General features: G+C 45.1%; 2 protein-coding genes across 2 annotated transcripts; one reads left to right on the forward strand and one right to left on the reverse strand.

Annotated features, from left to right (window-relative positions):
* The first annotated feature begins 1,222 nt into the window (after positions 1–1,222).
* LOC100821339 (arogenate dehydratase/prephenate dehydratase 6, chloroplastic) lies at positions 1,223–3,070 on the forward strand. Its single transcript, XM_003576813.4, has one exon. It carries the CDS (start codon positions 1,563–1,565, stop codon positions 2,808–2,810), a length of 1,248 nt encoding a protein of 415 aa, XP_003576861.1. The 5' UTR covers positions 1,223–1,562; the 3' UTR covers positions 2,811–3,070.
* A 1,794-nt stretch (positions 3,071–4,864) lies between these two features.
* On the reverse strand, positions 4,865–19,133 carry LOC100825661. The gene is made up of 23 exons (XM_014902417.2): positions 18,480–19,133; positions 17,675–17,973; positions 17,437–17,578; positions 17,121–17,224; positions 16,641–16,849; positions 16,380–16,463; positions 15,933–16,148; positions 15,685–15,725; positions 15,417–15,485; positions 15,083–15,183; positions 14,891–14,975; positions 14,689–14,787; positions 13,905–13,973; positions 13,695–13,826; positions 13,434–13,528; positions 13,241–13,336; positions 12,422–12,461; positions 10,246–10,602; positions 8,809–8,910; positions 8,419–8,676; positions 8,155–8,280; positions 7,472–8,035; positions 4,865–7,223 (listed from the first exon to the last, which is right to left on the reverse strand). Exons 1-23 carry the CDS (start codon positions 18,936–18,938, stop codon positions 5,508–5,510), a joined length of 5,463 nt encoding a protein of 1,820 aa, XP_014757903.1. The 5' UTR covers positions 18,939–19,133; the 3' UTR covers positions 4,865–5,507.
* Between the last annotated feature and the right edge of the window lie 528 nt (positions 19,134–19,661).

Below are 19,661 nucleotides of genomic sequence, written 5' to 3' on the forward strand. Positions count from 1 at the left end.
TTAAAACCATATGAATGACCTTAGGCTTATGAGCCTGTGAGATATAGTACCATTTTTTCTCTCTCGTCTCTCTCTCTTCCATGCAGCTAGAGAAAGAAGACAAGTGAGGTCCCGCTTACGCTAAAATTATCCTTATAAATTGTGACTATTTCGACAAGCTCCATGGATTCTAGCTTAAGGCAAAGGGCAAGGGCGGAGCCAGAAAAAAAGTCGAGAGGGGGCACTTAGACATTCTTAAGAAGCTCTAACTTAAATTAGTGGGGGCATCAATGGTGAAAATCTAACATTTGTACTAGTGAATCAAAATTAAGTGGGGGCATTGGCCCCCATGGCTTATATGCTGGAGCCGCCCATGGCAAAGGGTCATGTGAACAAAATTCAATGTGTTGTTTGCTACTCTTTTTTTCATTGTTTAGAAAGCACGTGAATCTCCGTTTAACAACTTTTCTTTTCCGAGAGACGGTGCTCTTGAGAGACGGTAGACCACAATACCTTTATTTTTCTTGACCCGGAGAAGCATAATTGTAGTGAGCTCAATCATTAAGGACTTTGCAAAAGGGGACAAAGACCGGAGGCGAACCTAAAAAATAGATCACAAAACCTAATCTAAGAAAAATAGATCACAAAACGGATCGAGTGACAACGGTCCTCCCGTCAAACGGCGTCGATGAAGACATCGAAGATAGGAAGACCAGAGAGATCCGAGGAGTTATGACGGTGACGGCTAGGACACATTTAGCGGCTTGGAAGGCAAAACCGAATCAAATCCGTTAAAACCATCCATCTAGAGCTCTGCCGACTAACATAGACACATTTAGCGCATCCGTCATGTCGTCACCGATATCGACAACAGTCTTTCATTCCCAAGAGCGGCAACTCCAACTTCATCATAACGATCACAAAATTTACGAAATCCAAAAGTAATCAACTATTTTGATGTTGCGTTGCTGCGAAAACGCAGCGAGCTCGTCTTTTCTTTCCGTAAAAAAACTTAGACACTCGCGAGTATCCTGTGTAAAAGTTTTTCCGAACAACCATGACATGTGAAGAATTTCTTCTCCCAAATAAGTAAAACGTGTTACGGGTGCCAGAAACAATTCGAACTACGGTAAAATTGGAAACTTTCTTGGTCACTTACTTCCTGCCAATTTTGACCGTACGAGCTTCCTTGTTTCCGTTCCGTTCCGTTCCCTACAGGAAAACCGGAAGGGGAAATGGAAACGGAACACGCCTCTCCGGTCTTGACCGTCTGAGAGAGCCACCAACTCCATCACTCTCTTGATCTCTTCTCCTCTCGTCTCAGTCGCGCGGCCGTATAAAATCCACCCGGCGCCTTTCTTCTCCAACTCACACGCCGGTCGGCCGGTCGGTGACCTCTCCCTCTCTTCTCTTCTTCTTCTTCTTCTCCGAAGCTTAGCTTGGAATTGGAGGAGAGGAAGACCTCCACGCTTGCTTGTCTTGCTGCTTTGCCAACCCACGGCACCAACCACCCACCGCCAGAAGAAAAATCCAAGCGAAAAGTGCAGCGGTAGGTAGATTAGCAGCTTGCTCGGGCGGCGGCCATGGAAGCGCCGGCGGCTATCCGGAACACCGCGGCCGCTCTCTCCCTGCCGGCGCCGCGGGCCCGCGCGGGGAGGCTCGGCGGCACGCGCCGGCAGCCGTGCGCGGCAGCGTCCTGCTCCAGCCGCGGCGACTGGCAGACGGCCTGCGCCATCCTCTGCAGCAACAGCAACAACAAGCCCAAGGTGAACGGCCAGAGCCAGACCACGGAAGAGCTGGCGCCGGCGGATTCGTCTTCGTCTTCCTCGGATCTGGTCCCGGCGCCGTCCAACCTGCCGCGGCCTCTGAGCATCAGCGACCTGTCCCCGGCGCCGATGCACGGATCCCAGCTCCGCGTCGCCTACCAGGGCGTCCCGGGGGCCTACAGCGAGGCCGCCGCCGGGAAAGCCTACCCTGGCTGCGAGGCCATCCCCTGCGACCAGTTCGAGGTGGCCTTCCAGGCCGTGGAGCTCTGGATCGCCGACCGCGCCGTGCTCCCCGTGGAGAACTCCCTCGGCGGCAGCATCCACCGCAACTACGACCTGCTCCTCCGCCACCGGCTCCACATCGTGGGCGAGGTCCAGCTCCCCGTCCACCACTGCCTCCTGGCGCTCCCGGGGGTCCGCCGCGAGCTGCTGGGCCGGGTCATCTCCCACCCGCAGGCCCTGGCCCAGTGCGAGCACACGCTCACCCGCATGGGCCTCAACGTGGCCCGCGAGGCCCACGACGACACCGCGGGAGCCGCCGAGCACATCGCCGCCAATTCCCTCCGCGACACCGCCGCCATCGCCTCCGCGCGCGCCGCCGAGCTCTACGGCCTCGCCGTCCTCGCCGACGGCATCCAGGACGACGCGGGCAACGTGACGAGGTTCGTGATGCTGGCCAGGGAGCCCATCATCCCGCGCACCGACAGGCCATTCAAGACGAGCATCGTGCTGGCCCACGACGGCGAGGGCACGTCGGTGCTCTTCAAGGTGCTGTCGGCGTTCGCCTTCAGGGACATCAGCCTGACCAAGATCGAGAGCCGGCCGCACCGGCACCGGCCCATACGGCTCGTGGACGACGCCAACGTCGGCACGGCCAAGCACTTCGAGTACATGTTCTACATCGACTTCCAGGCGTCCATGGCCGACGTGCGCGCCCAGAACGCGCTCGCCGAGATCCAGGAGTTCACCTCCTTCCTCAGGGTGCTCGGCAGCTACCCCATGGACATGACGCCATGGGACAGCGCGCCCTACACATCCTCAGCCGCCTCGAATCAACAAGCCTAAGCTGAGCTGAGGCTGAGCTCCCTGTTGGTGTTGCATCGATCAATGCGGCAAGAAATTCTTGTTAATTTAATCTTCTTCCCATGTTCATTTCTTTTGCTCCTCTTGAATATTTTTGTGGCTGAATTTCTTCCGGGAAAAACGAATAGCAAGGTGTCAATGAATCAGTGTAACCAGCATCACAAATTTTTGGATTGTTCTTCCGTGCACGCATCGGTGCCGGATGAATTTGCCTAATCAAAACCGGTTGCTGAGTTCTTGTCGCAAATCAACAGAGGTTGACCGTGCCAGGAGCGGTAGGTAGGCTGGTGAATGGTGATGTTTCTTTCTTTGTTCGTTTCTTCATTTTTCTGCTGCAATTTTAGCAGCTGCGCATATCCGGTTACTATATAAGTATCCTGCGTAGATCCGTTTTGGAAAAAGACAGAAATGCCTACGAAATGCTCTAACGATTGCTTGCCACGTAAGGTAAAGATTCAACCAAAAACCGAAGTTTCAGTCAGGCATCAGATATGTTCAAGTTCAAGCTCTGTCCACAGCGTTCTTAGCAAAGGCGCTAAACCGCAGCAGTCAATAGTTTTCTTTTCTTTTCAAACAAACGTGGACATATTTATTTAAAAAGCTAAATGTCGGTCGTCGGATCGTCGCAACATCAAACTCTCGGATGCAACATTTTATGCGCATCGTGTGCAACATCTTTGTGAGTATAAAAAAACACCGCGAAAATAAAATTAAAAATGGCAACATATGTAGCATAGAAAAGCAATGTACACAACATTTAGACATAGTGTAGGCAGCAACAAAAAAATACGTTCGCGATATCCAGACAACCCCACACAACACACGCTTAAAATGTTGCAACACAATATCTTTGTGTATGCAACAAACAACATACTCTTTATAGCATTGCCAATACAATGTACGCAACATCAACAATCTCAAATTCACTAACCTTTCACTAGCACACATTTGAGACGCCGCCTTCATTGATTTGTGCTCACCGGCATGCAGGATCCCTGTTGGAGCTTGGTAGGCGTCAATGGACCACCTCTAAGTTCACCCATGGTGCGAGTCCCGCGCGGATACTGCCTGGATGAAGGAGGAGGATGCGCATGATGGATGGCGATGTGGAAGTCAGGCACCTTGGGAGGAGAATTTTGTGGCAGTCTCAAGTTGCAGGCGAGGAGACGCGGGGAAATAGAAGCCGTGGGATGAGTGGACAACCCAACCGAAAGATATGATCATTTACCAACAAATAAATACAAACATTCTAAGGTTACTGAATTGAATTATGGGTGTTGCTTCCGTCGGAACAAAAAAAAATGATGCAGGACAACATTTTACAGCTTACTTAGGACAATTCTGTTGAGAGCATACCAAGTGCACGTCCTTGACAGTAGACTAGCCTTTCATTTGTTGGTGCTGGGCGGCTGCTTTCTGTTCCAGCCTGGCTCTGGCTCGCTAATCTATTTTAGAAGAGGGTCCAATCCAATCCAACCAAACCAAAGTACCAAACGTTCCATCCATTCGTTCCTACCATTTCCTATTCTTATTTTCGGCGAAGATCCGACCAGCTTTATTCCGCAATCTCCTTCCCCTCTCAAATGCTTCTCACATGAGACGATATAATTTGTCTAGCAATGTCACAAGTGAAGCAGTCAACTGATTTGTTGTTAGAATGCCTGGAAGAGCGAAATGGAACGTCAGGACTCTTCTCAAAGCGAAATATACGGACCGATTCCCATCACTTGGTTTTAGTGCTCTCTCATGTGACGTTAACACAAGAGATGAAATCATGAAAGAGGGATAACCATACAGCTTTACATGACACTGACGCAAGAGCTTGTTGGTTAGTTGGGATCTGAGGTCCGGTGGTTACACGCTCGCTGGAACTTTCTTTCCCACATAAAATACGATAAGGAAAAGGTAGCGTATTAACCAGAAAAAGAAGAAGAAACGAGAAGGGAAGTGGCAAGTCCATATCTGGTTAGTTAGCAGCAGCAGCAACAGCTGACAACTGGTTCTGCAAATCGTCTTCAAACAAGAAGGCAAATGCGTTAGAAACAAAAAGCATGTCCAAACACAGATTCGTGTGTCCATTCAAACTGATGTAATAGTAGCCTGCACCCAATAACACTGATGAACACAAGGATAACAGGCAGTGCACTAGATTTACTTGTTTCGTTCTGCCTCCATGATGTTCTATTGTCAGCTTTGTTTTTAAGTACAAAAATCGCTACATCTCAAGTTTTCACAAAAACAGCAGTTACTCGGTGTCTTCGTCGCCTGGTTTACTCCCCTGGTTAAGAAACAATACACTCTTTTAGGATACAAGGCCCACTATGAACAGAAAGATCAAGCATATGTGACAAGAGCCCCAAATTTTGACTCATCAGGGATTTTACGGATTGAAATGGCCAAAATTGACTGGGCATTTATTCTTTCTGTAAGCACCTTTCTACAGGATAAATGGTGGGATTAAGGGATGAGTTGACCAAAATTTGCAGATGCATGTCGTCAACTTCGCACTAATCCACCTGCCTGTCATGACCGCTGCTCAAGTATTTCGACCGCTGTTGTGCATCACCTCATGCAACTGTGATTTGAGGTTCTGTTGAGCACCAGACTTCATGCTAGTCCACCTCAATGTCATCATTCGAGCTGTTCCTGCTATTTCTGCTGCTGTGTATGGCAATTGTACTAATCAACATCCATGCCATCATTTGCGATTCTCGGCATACATCTTGCATGGACTATGGGTGCACTCCCTTTACTCTCGACACTGCCACCACAGCTACCTTCTACCTTTGAGTAATCAAAATAGACAGCATCCTTGTACATCCAGTCACCCCTATCGATAGAATAGATGTCATCGAATTGCTCCCCACAAAGTAAGCAGATAATCTGGCTCTCATCTGCAGGAACCATAAACTCACAGACCTCTGCAGGACCAGACTCAGAATCAGAAGCATCTACATCAGAATCCAGGAAGATGTTCTCTGCTTCATGTGATCCATCAATCCAATTGTTCTTGCTAGGGTACCATCTTTCAGGAGCAATGCCGGTATTTCTAGTCTCAGAAAGCCCCGATCCACAGCCGACAGTGTGTGCACTGAGCTCCTCTTCAAGACTGAATCGCAGACCACATGTTTTACATTGATGACTTTGGTCATCAAAGAGGCCATTAACCACATGTGCATGGTACTTTCGGAGCACCTCTGGTTTGAACTCGAGACCGATAAGGTCTGCCATCTTGATTTCCACATGTTGGGGCAACAAAGTTTTTGTTGGAGCATCCTTATCAACCGAAGGCTGGGAAATAGGCAACAGTGGAGGTGTAGCATTGACATCAGATGCGCTCAGACTTGATTTACTTGGCTTTTGTGGAACTGCAGCAGACAAATTAGTGGATGGTGAAGAAATTAACCCCTTTGCAACCAGAGAACTGAGAAGACTAGAGAGCGGTGCAGCTTTCTCGGCATTCTGTGTTGGTGGCGGACCTGGCGGCAATGGTGGGCGAACAGAATTTAGTGCATGAGGCTTCGAGGTGGCATTTTCACTGGCTGAAGCAACTGGAAGAGATGTTGAACCATGTTGATGTGGGGCACTAGGAAGAGGAGGCTGTGCCCTCAAGCTAGCATGATCATTTGGTTTTGGTTTGAATCCACTCTTTATAAGACCAGCCAATAAATTACTAGCACTCATCTGATCTGAGTTTACATGGGTGGAATCACTAGGAGAAGAGACTTCAGGCTGATGATGTCCCATTCCAGAGGAAAGAGGCAGATGGACAGAAGATCTAAACAGTGATGAAGAGTTCTCATGTGGCAAGTGTGTCTGCAGTTGATCAGATGGCTTGAGATGTGGCTTTGGCTGCACTGAAGGGTGCTTCTGAGTCTGCTGGGAAGCCTGTGACACAGTTGCCTTCATACTAGGCCGGCCCTGAGAATGTGCAGCATTTTGAGACAAGGCATGAGCTCTTTGGTTATGTTCCTCCTGGAGGTTTTGACCCAATGGCAAAAATGATCTGGAAGTGTAAATATCATGCTCCGCAGGACTTGGGGAGCCCTGGCGCGCAAAGGACGCGGTAGGTGAAGCTGAGTGGACAGGTGGAGATGAAGATTGCCAATATTTATGTTTTTGTTCCCCAAAAGTTGTAGGTCCACTAGTAGCACTTTCAAGGCTTGATCGTCCAGCATAGGCTCCAGATAACCCAATAGGTGGAGATGAAGTGATGCTTGCTGACTGATTGGAAAACCTTGATATCCTTGGATCGCGCCCAACGTCTGGGTGCATTTTTTCCTGGGATAACCATAGACTAGAACGAGGTTCCAGGAACTTTTGTCCTTCAGGCCACATTTCTCTATCAATTCTTGGTTCCACCTCACGCTTACCATGAATATACTCTTCAGGATCCTGAAGAATTAGAGACAATCAGATTAGGGATCAGATTATAATCATCTCCCGAAATTAGGTGGAATATATATATATATGAAGTTAATTTAACATGGTACATGGCAAATCTTAAGATTTCATAGAAAAAATATAGTATAGGTAGCAAAGTTGAGAGCCCAGCAGCTAAATATATCCCTGCGTCATTATGTACAAGTAATTATCTTATAGTGACCATGTATATACTTTTTTAATAGTTTTCCTCCACATACCATATATGCTGCAATTCTTCTATCTTGACCTGTTGCATGTCCAAATCTTGGGATGATATCTGGTTTGTGGAAGTCGGGGTCCAATTGGTCCCCCGGATCTGCCCATTTAGCCCCTTGAAAGCCTATAATACTACCATCATCAACCATGCGTTCCCCTTTTCTTGCAGAACTGGCACCTCCATAATCTGCTCCTTGAGAACGTACATCATCCCACATGTACTCTTCTTCCTCAGAGTTCTTCCAGCTTTTGTTAGATGACGGCTTAATAATCCTATCAGAATTACTGACAGGAGTTGGAAGAAGTGCATTGTCCAAACGTACAGATCCTGAAGGACGAGCATCCCTGTTTGCATAAAGATTGTTGCGCCTGTCAAATTGTTCTTCAGAAGAACTAAGACCTCCAGTGTAATATGGTCCCACAGGTCCATCTTGTCCTTTAGACTTTGAGCGAAATTGACCAGCTCCCACAACAGGCTGTTGTGAGATATTGGAAAATCCAAGGGCCCTCACATCTCTATCTGGCTTTTCATGAATAGGATTGCTAAAAGGGTCCCTTTGAGCACGCTGTAAGTTTAGCATATCATAGCAAAATATATCAGGACAAGCATACAAACAGAAACAAGGAGTTTAAGCACTTATCTGGCAATTTACGTATAAATAACAAAGAGCAAAAAATAACTTACGGGCCTAGAATTCACAACATCCAGCCGTCTCCCTGCACCTTTGTCAATAGCTACCCTGTTAACTCTTTCAATATCATCGCTAGCATCAGACATTACAGATGTCTTGGCACCGGCTCCCAGTAGCCCCTGTCCAAATTGAGGGGAAAAAGGTATCTGGAATAAATTACAGTGTGGAACAGAAGAAAAAACAGCAGTTGCAATGCTAAACACATGATGCAATTTTACAAGAAATGAAAAATATAACAAAAAGAACATGCTGCTTGCCTTATTTGGTTGTTGGAGCTGTTGCCTTGCTTCCAAATATTTTGGATTTACATGAATGCTGTGGGATGGGCGCTGGGATTGAGAATCAGGCTTCGATGATGCAGCCCCTGACGATCCGTTAGCAGGTGATTGAAAACCAAGTTCCTTCTCAATCATTTGCAGTGAAGCTTGAGAAAATACTCCTTTCCATGTTCCAAAAAGGTGCCTCATGCTAGTATGCACAGGAGGATCAACCTGTCTATACGCCTTGCAGAAAACCTATAATAGAACAATCAGCAGAGAACCAAGTTTAATTAGAATGTCAATGCCAGACTCATCCCAGAAGGGAACTGAGGTCCAATTAGGTTTATGGATGTCTTGAGTTTTTAAAAATATAGGGTTGACACTAACCTCAGGTAATCTTGCAGAAAAATGTTTAATATAGTCTTTCCCGATATTCTTGACTATACTGTCAAGCAGGTAAAGAGATGGCAGCTTCTGTTCGCTTGGAACCTACAAGCACAGGCGGTCATCAAATGAAATAGACATGCCCCTAAACAATTAAGGAATAGAATTAACATAAATACAACAGATTTACAACAGAAAAAAGAATGACAGAAGCAAGGAAACAGTGACACGAGGTAACAGGTGAAAACCATTCAGAGCCCAATCTGCTCACAAATTATTTCTGCGATACCAAAACAACAGCAAATATGCTGCAGAGAGGATAAATACCGGCATGTTTTGCATGACATCACACCCTCTAGACACAGCACAGTGCTTTTCCTTTTTGTACTGATATAAGGAGTAAGCTGTACTTCCATAGAAGTCTAACATGGTATCTTTTGAGCATACAAGAGGTGGCAACAAAACAATCCTAGCCGAAATGCTAGATCCAGCAGTAGCATCCTGCCGTCTCCAAACTGAGGAGAGAAGGTTACATAAAAGAAAGGAACACACAAATGAACACTATTTAAATGCCCAGAGCCTATCCAACAAAGAGAAGACCAAGTTTCTGCCACATCAGAGGTGCAGTGTTTCCCCATCTATTCATCATTCTATTTATATAGTTTAATCTTTGCACAAACATATCACAAATTCCATAAAACGTTTCGAAATCTGAATAATTTTTTTACTGCAATGGTAGGAATATGAGGTACACAAAATTTGAGGACTTGAGCCATGAGAATAGTATAACATGTAGTACTGGAAAAAGTTTTGAACTAATCTGCAGAACAGATAGTGGAGCAGCAGTAATGAAACTGCCCCAAAGGCTGGTTTGCATTTGCAACCAAAAGCCAATGGTATTTAGATGTTTTAGTTTCACTGAACACTGCTGCTGCCTTCTTATTACAAAAAGAAGGGTGATCCAAACCGTAACAGTTTAATTGCTTTTGCCATGCCACAAAGATCTGATGCACATATGGTGAATGACCCCATGGCTGGAAAATAACTGTACGCCACCTTGGAACCGTAAGTCGTATGCTTATAGACTCAGCCTTATTAGTGTCATACATGAGCCTCACACATACATACACACGCAGAGAGAGAGGGGGGGGGGAGTTCACGATGGCTTATTCATTGCCACGATGTTTACAAGCTGCATCTGTTTTGTAATGCACATCAACACAGAATCAGAATGAGGTAATTTATGCCCGGTACGAAAAATGAGCGACATTAATTTACTCCTGCACCAAATTTTACACAGAACACACAACCTTTGCAAACATGAAAAATACAGTACATCGAACCTGACTAGCTAGCATCCATTTACCCGCTCATCCAACAAAAGTGCTAAGCTTTACATGGGAGACAAGATAGAGAGACGAGTCAAAAGGCAAAGGTCACCTCGAGGATGTTGGCGCAGATGAGCGCAGCGATGGGCTTAGCTGCGTGCAGGTTCTCGCCGGCGATAATGGTGAGGTTGGTGATGATGGGCTTGGAGTTGAACGTGAGCTCCCCGAGCGCCGTCCTGTACTGCGCGACAAGCTCGTCCACCTGCACCTGCTGCTCGGCGCTGGCCGCCGCCGCGGCGCCATTGGTGGCGTAAGATCTGGGGTCCCGCGGGGCCTGCGCGAGGCGCTGCTTCTTGTTGGCGGCGGCCGGGTCCGGCGCCGCGGATCTGCGGGCCGCCGAGGAGGAGGAGGGGGCGGCCTCCATGGAGGCGCGCATGGCGAGCGGCCGATGCGAAGAAGGGCGGTCCAGCTAGGGTTTGGGCAATCGAGCGCTGTTGGGTGGGCGGAATGGATTCCCTTGGCCGTCTCTCCCCTGGGCTGGGTTGGCGTTGGGGTTCAAGCGGAGGAGTGAAGCTCGGAAGGAATGGCACGGATTGGGGAGGTTTGGTTTTGATTTTGATTTCGATTTCGTTTTGGAACCGAGGGGAAGGAGGGGGGGGGGGGGGGGGGGGGGGTGAGCGTGAAGAAGATGATGGGACCTTTTATAACTTTGACCCCCCAGAGTCGATGGAGTTTCCATACATGGCCGTCCTCTTTGCTTTCCCCTCTCAGGCTCTCACATCACACAGCAGAGAAAGAAAGGAAGGAAATCGAAAGAGTAATGAGAAGGATCGCCTGGTGTTTACTGCTGAGTAAATTGCATTGAACCTCTTTAAACCAGTTGGTTGTCTCCCTGCAATCTCCATGTTGTACTCTCTCTTCCTCAGTTTACTAGCTTCCAGTTAGGTTAAGGTTGATTGAGCATGTATTATCTCTTTTTCAGGTTACTAGGCTACGTTTTAAAAGTCAAGATTTTTTCAGTTTGTTGCGTTTTATACGTTGCATTAACTCGCAGATTGGCTCTTTCCTTGGCCCACACGGAACGTCACTTCGTATATGACTCTAGTTGACCAAGGATGCATGAAAACAAATGGATATGTTAAACAAGAAATTGATTGACGATCTAGTGAGAAGATAATCACGGATTCCGATAGCAATATCTAAGGGAATCGAACGATCATGTTCAATGGTAGTCAAGCGATTTTTTTTGCAAAGCTACCCTATCTTACGATAAGGTAAGCCCGATAAACTGAAGATGAGGAACGAGGAAGTAACTCTTCAATCCCGTCATGTCATCCAAAATCACACGTAAGCCGTAGGTGTGGCATGTAGCATGTGCAGGGATACTTCAAATTTGGCGCGAAGCACACAGCTCTTCAATCTCTCCACGTCACCCAAAAACGCACGTGGACCTCTATAGTTTCGACTCTTCATAGAGTTAACTCTTTACGAGCCATTAATCATTTATTCTTCTCTCTCCTCCACATCAGCAATGTCCCGAAACGGCCCCAACAAACCCGGTGAAGTTTCAGGCCTAATGAGTCCATCAGCCAATCAAGAATCAACGCATGGATCTTCAGCAGCTTAAACTTGGTTGGGCTCAAATTGCGTCAAGCACGTTGCCCTAAATTTTTATTTTTAGCATATGCAAGAAGCCCGAGCTGTTCCTACTTTACACTCCAAATATCTAGCCAACACAACCCACATGCATAGACAGAGGCCAACACATGTGGCAATTTACTCGGTCTCCACCAGGATAGCCAGAGATTGATTGTTCAGCAACAGATATGGTACAATGGCAGGTTGAATGAAGCACTATCACTCAGCTAATTGGTACAAATGTTACAAGAACAACCCCATGATACAACATGTCGACATATATATGCTTATGTCTTGCAAGGTCTGCTACGTAAATACAACAATATATACAGTACTGCTTGCTCCAGGCCACAGTCAGACAAAACCCCTTTCTTTTCAGGGCCAACTGTAGTTACATATATATAAGAAATATATAATATACAGAGGTATCTAGTGGAAACTATAATTTACACAGCTTAACATGGAGATTCTAATGTTTCAAACTCGGCAAGCATTAAGTGTGACCAAGGAGGTATCATCACGGCGGAGAATAATCTCTTCGAAGATTTCTGAAACCAGCAGAAAACGTGTATCAGTAAGTGACGCGGAAAAGCTCCATATTGCATCTCATGGATAAGTTGGACAGCCAGTTTCGTCCGTGGATTTCATACAAGAAACATCGACCGATCCGTAAGCTGCCCATCAGTACACCTTTCAAGGTAAAACATGAGGTAAAGTTGTAGATAAATGTGGACAAGTATGTAAGTACACCTTTCTTTGGTGAACAAAACTTAGGTTTTAAAAACAACCTAACAGAACTCCAATGAGCCGAGAGGCACCACAAATATGTTATTTGAAACAGCATCTAGCATAGTTATGGGCTTTTCTGTGTATGGATCAACCTACCAGTCTGGTTTCTATAGACAAAACAAGAGTCCGAGACAGTGTCATTATCAGAAACATTAACAGCAACGCCACTCAGCTTAGACTGATAAAAAATTCAAATATCATATGCGCACTACCGGTGAATTATCACATCAAACATCATTATGACATATATTAACCCGCTGATTTAAAGGTAACAAAAGGAAACAAGGGACAGTTCAACTTAATGGTACATACTTGCTATCAAATTATCAACACTCAATAATTCTGCATTCAAATGAGATCAAATCTTCCTTTAAAATATTGAAGTTCACATTCAACATTCTTTTTGTAAGATCACATTCAGCAATTCAATAACTCTTGGTAATATTGAAGAGAAACAGGAAGCTCAAAAAATAGCAGCGTACCTTAAGCCATTGAAGGGAGTGGCCAGTTACATTTTGCTCGAAAGTGTTAAGTTAAGTAGTCCTTATTCATTGAGTAACAGTGCCCATATTTTTCCATCATTAGCAGGCTAAATACCAAAAAAAGGAACTCCTCCATGTGAATCTTATCGAGACAGCTTTATGGAAATGCTTCTTTTTGTAACAGTACGAAACTGCTACGAGTCTGAACGGAGCAACTGAGGCACCGAAACCTTATTAATTAAAGGTCTCAAAGTCTCCATGATATTAGCAAATGAGGGTCGCCTCCATGGCTCACTACAATAGGTGTAGGAATATTCTAGTTAGCCTTTTATGTCGCTGAAATTATCTATGAAAGGGAAATATGAAAGCCACATATTGATGGAACACATACTTTGCCCAGCAGGATTCAATCAATGCAGCTACTTGAGGATTCAAATCTTTTGGGATTTCAAGTCTTCTTCCTTTAAAGCCTACAGCAGCAACCACCTGCAGAAAAGCATATTGTACCGTTTATAAAAGGTAAATACATACTGACATGCTTCAGGTGTTCATTTGTGGATAAGCAAAATATGTTCTGGATAAATTGACTAATTCCAAGGAACAGTGGCATCGCTTCATTGGTGCTGGTGCCAAATTAGATAAAGGGAATTACCTGGGCAGGATTCAGGTTACACCATGGTTGTTGTAATGTCATAAGTTCCCATAGAATTACAGCAAAACTGTAGACATCAGACTTCTCATTGGATGGTTCATCTCGGAGCACTTCAGGCGCCATCCATTCAGGCTGATGTATAAAGGGCAAGATAAGCCAAAAGCATGAGTGGGAAAGGCGAAGTTTAGAAGAAATGAAAAAGGCACTTACAGTTCCTGCCAAAGACTTCGACGATAAGAAAGTGTTGGCTTTTAGTCGTGAAAGGCCAAAGTCGCATACCTGCAAGTAAATAAGTAGAGAATTTCAAAAAAAAAAAAAAGTGGAGGTACCTGGTCTTAATTTAGTAGCACATTGTGGGTAAGAGAAACAAGCCGGGAGTAAATCTATGCAACAGTACAACAGAACAGATAAAATTTCAGACGGGCACGACCATTCCAGATGGAGCCTCTGATTTCTGGATGGAAAATGCCATGACTGAATATCCACATGCTATGTCAAAGTCTACAGCTAGTTTAGCATTTGTTTAGGGAAATTAGCAGCTTTTTCAAGTGTTTTCCTTAAATATGTTTACTGACAAGAATAACTAATGCTGATGGCCATTCCTGATATTGCTTTTGCAGAGGCTACTGCCCGAAATATGACTGGAAGCTGACGTGTGCTGTCAATTTAGGAGCTGAACATCTTCTGGAACTCTATTGTTACATCTATTGTAAGTTTAGGAGCCTATCAAATACTCGCCAAATCAGTTAACTCAGGGTACAACCAGTGATAACATGTCAAAACAAAATCAAGGTAAACTTATGGAAAAACAATGGCATGGTGGTATGAGAAAATTGACAGTGCACACACAATGACACAGATAGTAATAACATGGACAACAATATTCATCACGATGTGCGCACCTTCTAGTCATTTACCTTCATGAAACATACCAGAACATACAGGGTATTACTAAATACAACAAAGTATTAGCTATATAGTTTATGAACCATACTTTTACAGTGTACTTCTTGTCGACCAGAAGATTTGGAGACTTCAAATCGCGATGAACAATAGGAGGGCTGCGTCTATGTAGATAGTTCATTCCTTTTGCCTGTTAAGTGGGCAGGAACAATTTAGATGGTAGTGACTGTTTTAACTTTATACCCTGGGAAGTCAAAAGTTGAGAAAACAGGTAACATGAGAGCAGCCAATACCACATCAAAGGCCATGTTCAAGCGCCGCCTCTCATCCAGAACTTCCCTTGCACCACTCCTATGCAAAAGTTTATACAAGCTACCTCTGGAATGAAAGAAGCGTGTCACTTATTGAAAGCAGTCAAGTAGCTGAAGTACTATGGTATCAAATGATTATAACAAAGACAGGGGTAACTTAAATGCATATTGTACCTCGACAAGTATTCTGTAACTATTGATAGGTTTGGAGGTTCAGTAACAGCACCCATGAATAGAACAATATTTGGATGCCTCAGACTTTTCATTATTGCGACCTAACACATAGAAAAGGCATTCATAAGGTAATTAATATGGACAGGGATACTTGATAAAAAGCATAAACATGGACTGGATATTGAACAAGATCACTGACAGGTGACAACCACTTCGTGCTATAGAACATAATCACTTATAAATAAATTATCATTCAAAAAACCAATCACACAGCACAGTCCAATGATACATATCAGACCAACCCATGCAAAGATTTCAAGTTTATTCAACAAACCTCTCTCATAAATTCCCTGAAGCGATCTAGATGATAATCCTGCTCCATGAGTATCTTCACAGCAACATCCTGTGGTAATACAGAGTTTTTTGCAACATTGAGTCCAAAAACATTTAGTCGAAGGGCTCACTTGTACTTACGACAAATTAGGACAATGAAGCTCAAACGAAAGATGCAATTGTGCACCATTAAGAGTTCAATGGGGATCCAAAGAAGATTTCTTTTCCCTCTTGGCAGTGACAAATTGCCAATAAACAACAACACATACCGATCCATGCCAGTCAGCACGATGAACTGTTCCGAAAGAACCTGGAAAGAAAGTAAGTTTGCAAAAATGTAAAATCACAAAATTGTTCTTCCAGTAGGGTACATATCAAGATTTAACTTGCAAATATCCGACTGTCCCCAAATAGATGTTACCGTTGCTAGTGCAACGGATGACATAAATTTAGCAAATAAAAAAAGATATTCCCAAGGACTATAAAAGACTTGCGAGTTTTATTTGCACACGTGTACCTGCTCCAATCTTCTCCTTCAAAACCAGCTCATTCCATGGAATAATTAGATCATCCACAGCAAGCGAAAGATCACTGACTGTACTCCGTAGATACTGATTCCCCTCGATTAACTGATATTCTTTCTTTTTATCTGCTGCCAAATTGGCGGACATAAGTGGCAAGACTTCCCGAGGAGCTTCTGGCAGAATAATGTCTGGGTTCGTAGTTGCTTGCCCTGCATCACCAGAATAGACTGACTTAATGCAGATAAGCAGACATAATGTGCGGACTAATGCTTAATTTTTTTGGACGCTCTAGAATAGACTGCAAATTGACCTTGAGGTATATTATTTGTTGTGTTGTATGTCCATGCAACAAGGTACATAAAGAAACCCCTATTTAGTACACACAAGTAGGAATTAAAGGAAATGGTGTGTTGCAAGATTTAACAAGCATCGGAACTTACCTTTCACAGGCATCCAGGCACCCACTGCATCATGTTTCTTGGAATACATTTGGTCCACAGCAACTGCAGCACCACTAGAAGCACCTGAAAATGAAAAATGTAGTCTATGTCGCACCCCTTGGCAGACAAAACCATCCTAGATGAAGACCCTAAGTTTGGCATATACCAACTACTTATTTGATGGACAATCATGTGCAATATATGTATGAAGCCCTGCTGACGAAAGAGGAATTATATTAGGGCAGGTTTGCTAGCTATAACCTGTGGAAGCATCGCTGAACAATAGATTGAGCGAGTGACAATCTGAGAAGTATTGCTTGGCAACTGAGCTGAAATTTGAAGTGATCTCTAATGACCTAAATTTTGGAGGACGGAGAGGTGAGGGCACTGATAGCGAGTATGGACCATTGACGAAGGAATCTGGATCAGATAACTGGCCTGGATCCCCAATTAAATCCACCAAGTATTCCCTGTCAAAAGGAAAATAACAGAAGTAGGTATATAGCAATCTATCAACAATATAAAAAAAAGATAGATAAGATAAATATTCCATTCCAACAAGCATGGAGTATCCAAATCCATTATTTAAAAAAAATATAAACAAGCTGAACTTTAATAGTTTAATTAATTCATCTCAGTAACTCCCAAAGAGGGAAGTGCTGATTCCGAAATGAAGATTCGGTATTAAACATATCCTAGTTCATGCATCTTCACAAGACATGTAGCCATGTACTGACATACCTTTCAAGCCCAAAACGTACAACACAGGAGGAGGCATCATCAGCTTTGCAGTATTTACAACCCTTGACTAATCTGCATGGCACATTGACTTTATCTGCTAACATCTGCAATATATACAAGCTTCAATAAGTAATAACTAGAGAAAAGGTACAGTTGAAAGTGGTACAAACCTAACCAACAAGAACCTAACCAAGCTACACATTTAAGGTGTTTGTGAATTCCAATGGAAGGGTGAAATTTTATTGCAGTTGGTTTTGGTGTGTACAATTTTTTACATTATATAAAAAAGGAAATTTTCTTAAAACAGAAAACATACTTTAAAAAGCAGAGAGCGATGCTTGCAGAGACCAATCGGCAGTTTCCCTAGATGAAGCACAATAGATCCTGCACTTGACTTGATGGCCTCACTGCTCTCTTTCCAGCGCGGAAGCAAGTTTTCTTCATTGGAGGTTGTACCCCTTGGTGATTGGAAAGCAAATAAAAGGAGTTTAACAAACCACAGAAAGCAGTCCAAATTAAAAGGCGTCGAGGAGCTCAGGGATGCAACTACTCACCCCATTCTGGAAGATACTAGTTTGGCTAGTTGATTTATCACATCTTTCATGTCGGCAGAACTGGACAGAAAGCTGGAGGCATAATTCTCCAGCATACCCAAATCGAAATCAGCTCTTCTATCAATGAGGACCACTTGGATGGAAGAATCATCGGGACAGACCGACTTAAGCGATTCCATGGAGGGTATGCGGTTCTCCTCGTGTACATCAGTGCATAGTGACCACACAAAGGGATCCATCCCGTGAATCAAGTAAAATCCATCTGGTATTGTATTGCTGTAGGATAACGAGCCATTTACCTAAGAAACGGAAAGTGCACGAGAAAGGTTAGGGAAATGAATACCATAATACCACCATGTTTAGATGGAGTAGTAAATTTGCACAACATAGAAGATAGAATTGCTAGAGACAGCTAACTGTTAGTGATGCAGCAATAGGATCGTCCTGGCAGAGCACACGACATTCTAAATACATGGATTATCAATGTATCCACAATGATGTAGATTTAATGAGAACCCTTGCAAACGGAATATGTGGCGAAGTAGATTTCATTGTACGAGAATAGTATGAGTAGCTGGTATGAATTGTTGAACTATAATCTGGCAGGTCAAGCAATAGAATCACAGCACATCTATTCAGATATTTTCCTTAGGAGGCTTCAACAGAACTGTTGTAGCGTTCTGAGTTCTGAACGATCACGAAGCATTGGCCACGAAGCATCAGTAGCGATCACACTTGGAACGAAGCGTCGGTAACGTGATGAACCAAAGAGCGAGTGGAGTGGGAATGGGGTGATCGAGCTAACCCAGAAGCGATGCGAGAGGGCCTCGGCAGTGGGCGTGGGCGGGGCAAGCGGGAAGGCCCTCCTCCCGCTCCCGCTCCCGGAGTTATTATTCCCGCCTGAATCGCCGGGGTCGAGGAACCCGGGATCAGCGGCGCAGGCGGCGTCGGCGCAGAGGCGGAGCGCGAGGGCGAGCTGCAGCTGGTAGGTCTCCTCCGCCTGCTGCGCCCAGCTCTTGCAAGGGGAGGGCGTTCCCCCCGTGGCTGCGGCGGCGGCGGCGGGCCCGGCGGCGGGGGGAGGCAGGTGGAAGGGGTAGTCGCTGGAGGCGGAGATGGAGCTCCCGGCGCCGTAGCTGCTGCCGCCGCTGGACTGGCGCTGCAGCACGGCGGCGGTGGCGGCGGCGGAGGAGGCGGATGCGTCGTCGGGGAACTGGGAGAGGAGTGAGTAGCTGGTGCGGCGGCCCCCGGCGGCCGGGAGGTCCATGGCGGGAGCAAGGGAAGGGAACCCTACGCGGGCGGGAGTAGGTAGGTGGTTCTGGTAGGTAATCGGCCGGGGAAGTCGTCGGCGTCGGTGTGGCGGGCGGGGTGGATAGAGGGGAATGAACGGGGTCGCTCGATCGAGTAACGTGCGCAGCCACTGCTGTCTGCTTGCTATGGAGTGCGCGGCTTTCCCGTAGGATTGTCTCGTGTACCGCCGTGCACATGTTGCCACTTCTGTTCCGAAGAGAAAAAGGAAAAAATATCACATCCACACACTAAACCACGGGCGAGTTTTGGCGGCATTTTGGTGAAAGCATTTTCTTAAATAGCCTCAATTATTCCCTATGGAAGGCTATTTCATGAGATGCCTCCAAAAACCAAGGAAATGGAGGGCATTTTAAGAGAATGCCTCAAATGTTTTAAACGATAAAGGCATTTTAGAAAAAAGCCTCAAAAATTTTGAACATCAAAGGCATAATAAAGATAAGCCTCAAATGATTTAGTTATCAAAGGCATTTTAGAAGAAAGCCACGAATCCAATCTTTTGGGGGGTAATCCGTAAAATTAACGGAGTAACTTATTGAGGCAATTTCAATAAAAAAAGCCTTCTAAAGTCTATAAGTTTTGCACAAATAACCTCTATTTTTGACGTTTCTCCAAAATTACCATTCCACCGGGTGGATTAATTCCCGTAGCATATAGTACAGTCGTTGACGTACTTCATAAG

This window comes from Brachypodium distachyon, chromosome 4, assembly GCF_000005505.3.
Source record: "Brachypodium distachyon strain Bd21 chromosome 4, Brachypodium_distachyon_v3.0, whole genome shotgun sequence".
Lineage (NCBI taxonomy): Eukaryota > Viridiplantae > Streptophyta > Magnoliopsida > Poales > Poaceae > Brachypodium > Brachypodium distachyon.

Excerpts from the sequence above, each read along its gene's own strand:
- LOC100821339 (XM_003576813.4), top strand. The coding sequence starts at position 1,563 with ATGGAAGCGCCGGCGGCTATCCGGAACACCGCGGCCGCTCTCTCCCTG.
- LOC100825661 (XM_014902417.2), bottom strand. The coding sequence starts at position 18,938 with ATGGACCTCCCGGCCGCCGGGGGCCGCCGCACCAGCTACTCACTCCTC. Across the intron at positions 17,579-17,674 it reads CTAGTATCTTCCAGAATGGG|GGGTACAACCTCCAATGAAG; the intron begins GTGAGTAGTTGC and ends CCAATCACCAAG. Across the intron at positions 17,225-17,436 it reads ATCGCTCTCTGCTTTTTAAA|ATGTTAGCAGATAAAGTCAA; the intron begins GTATGTTTTCTG and ends TATATATTGCAG.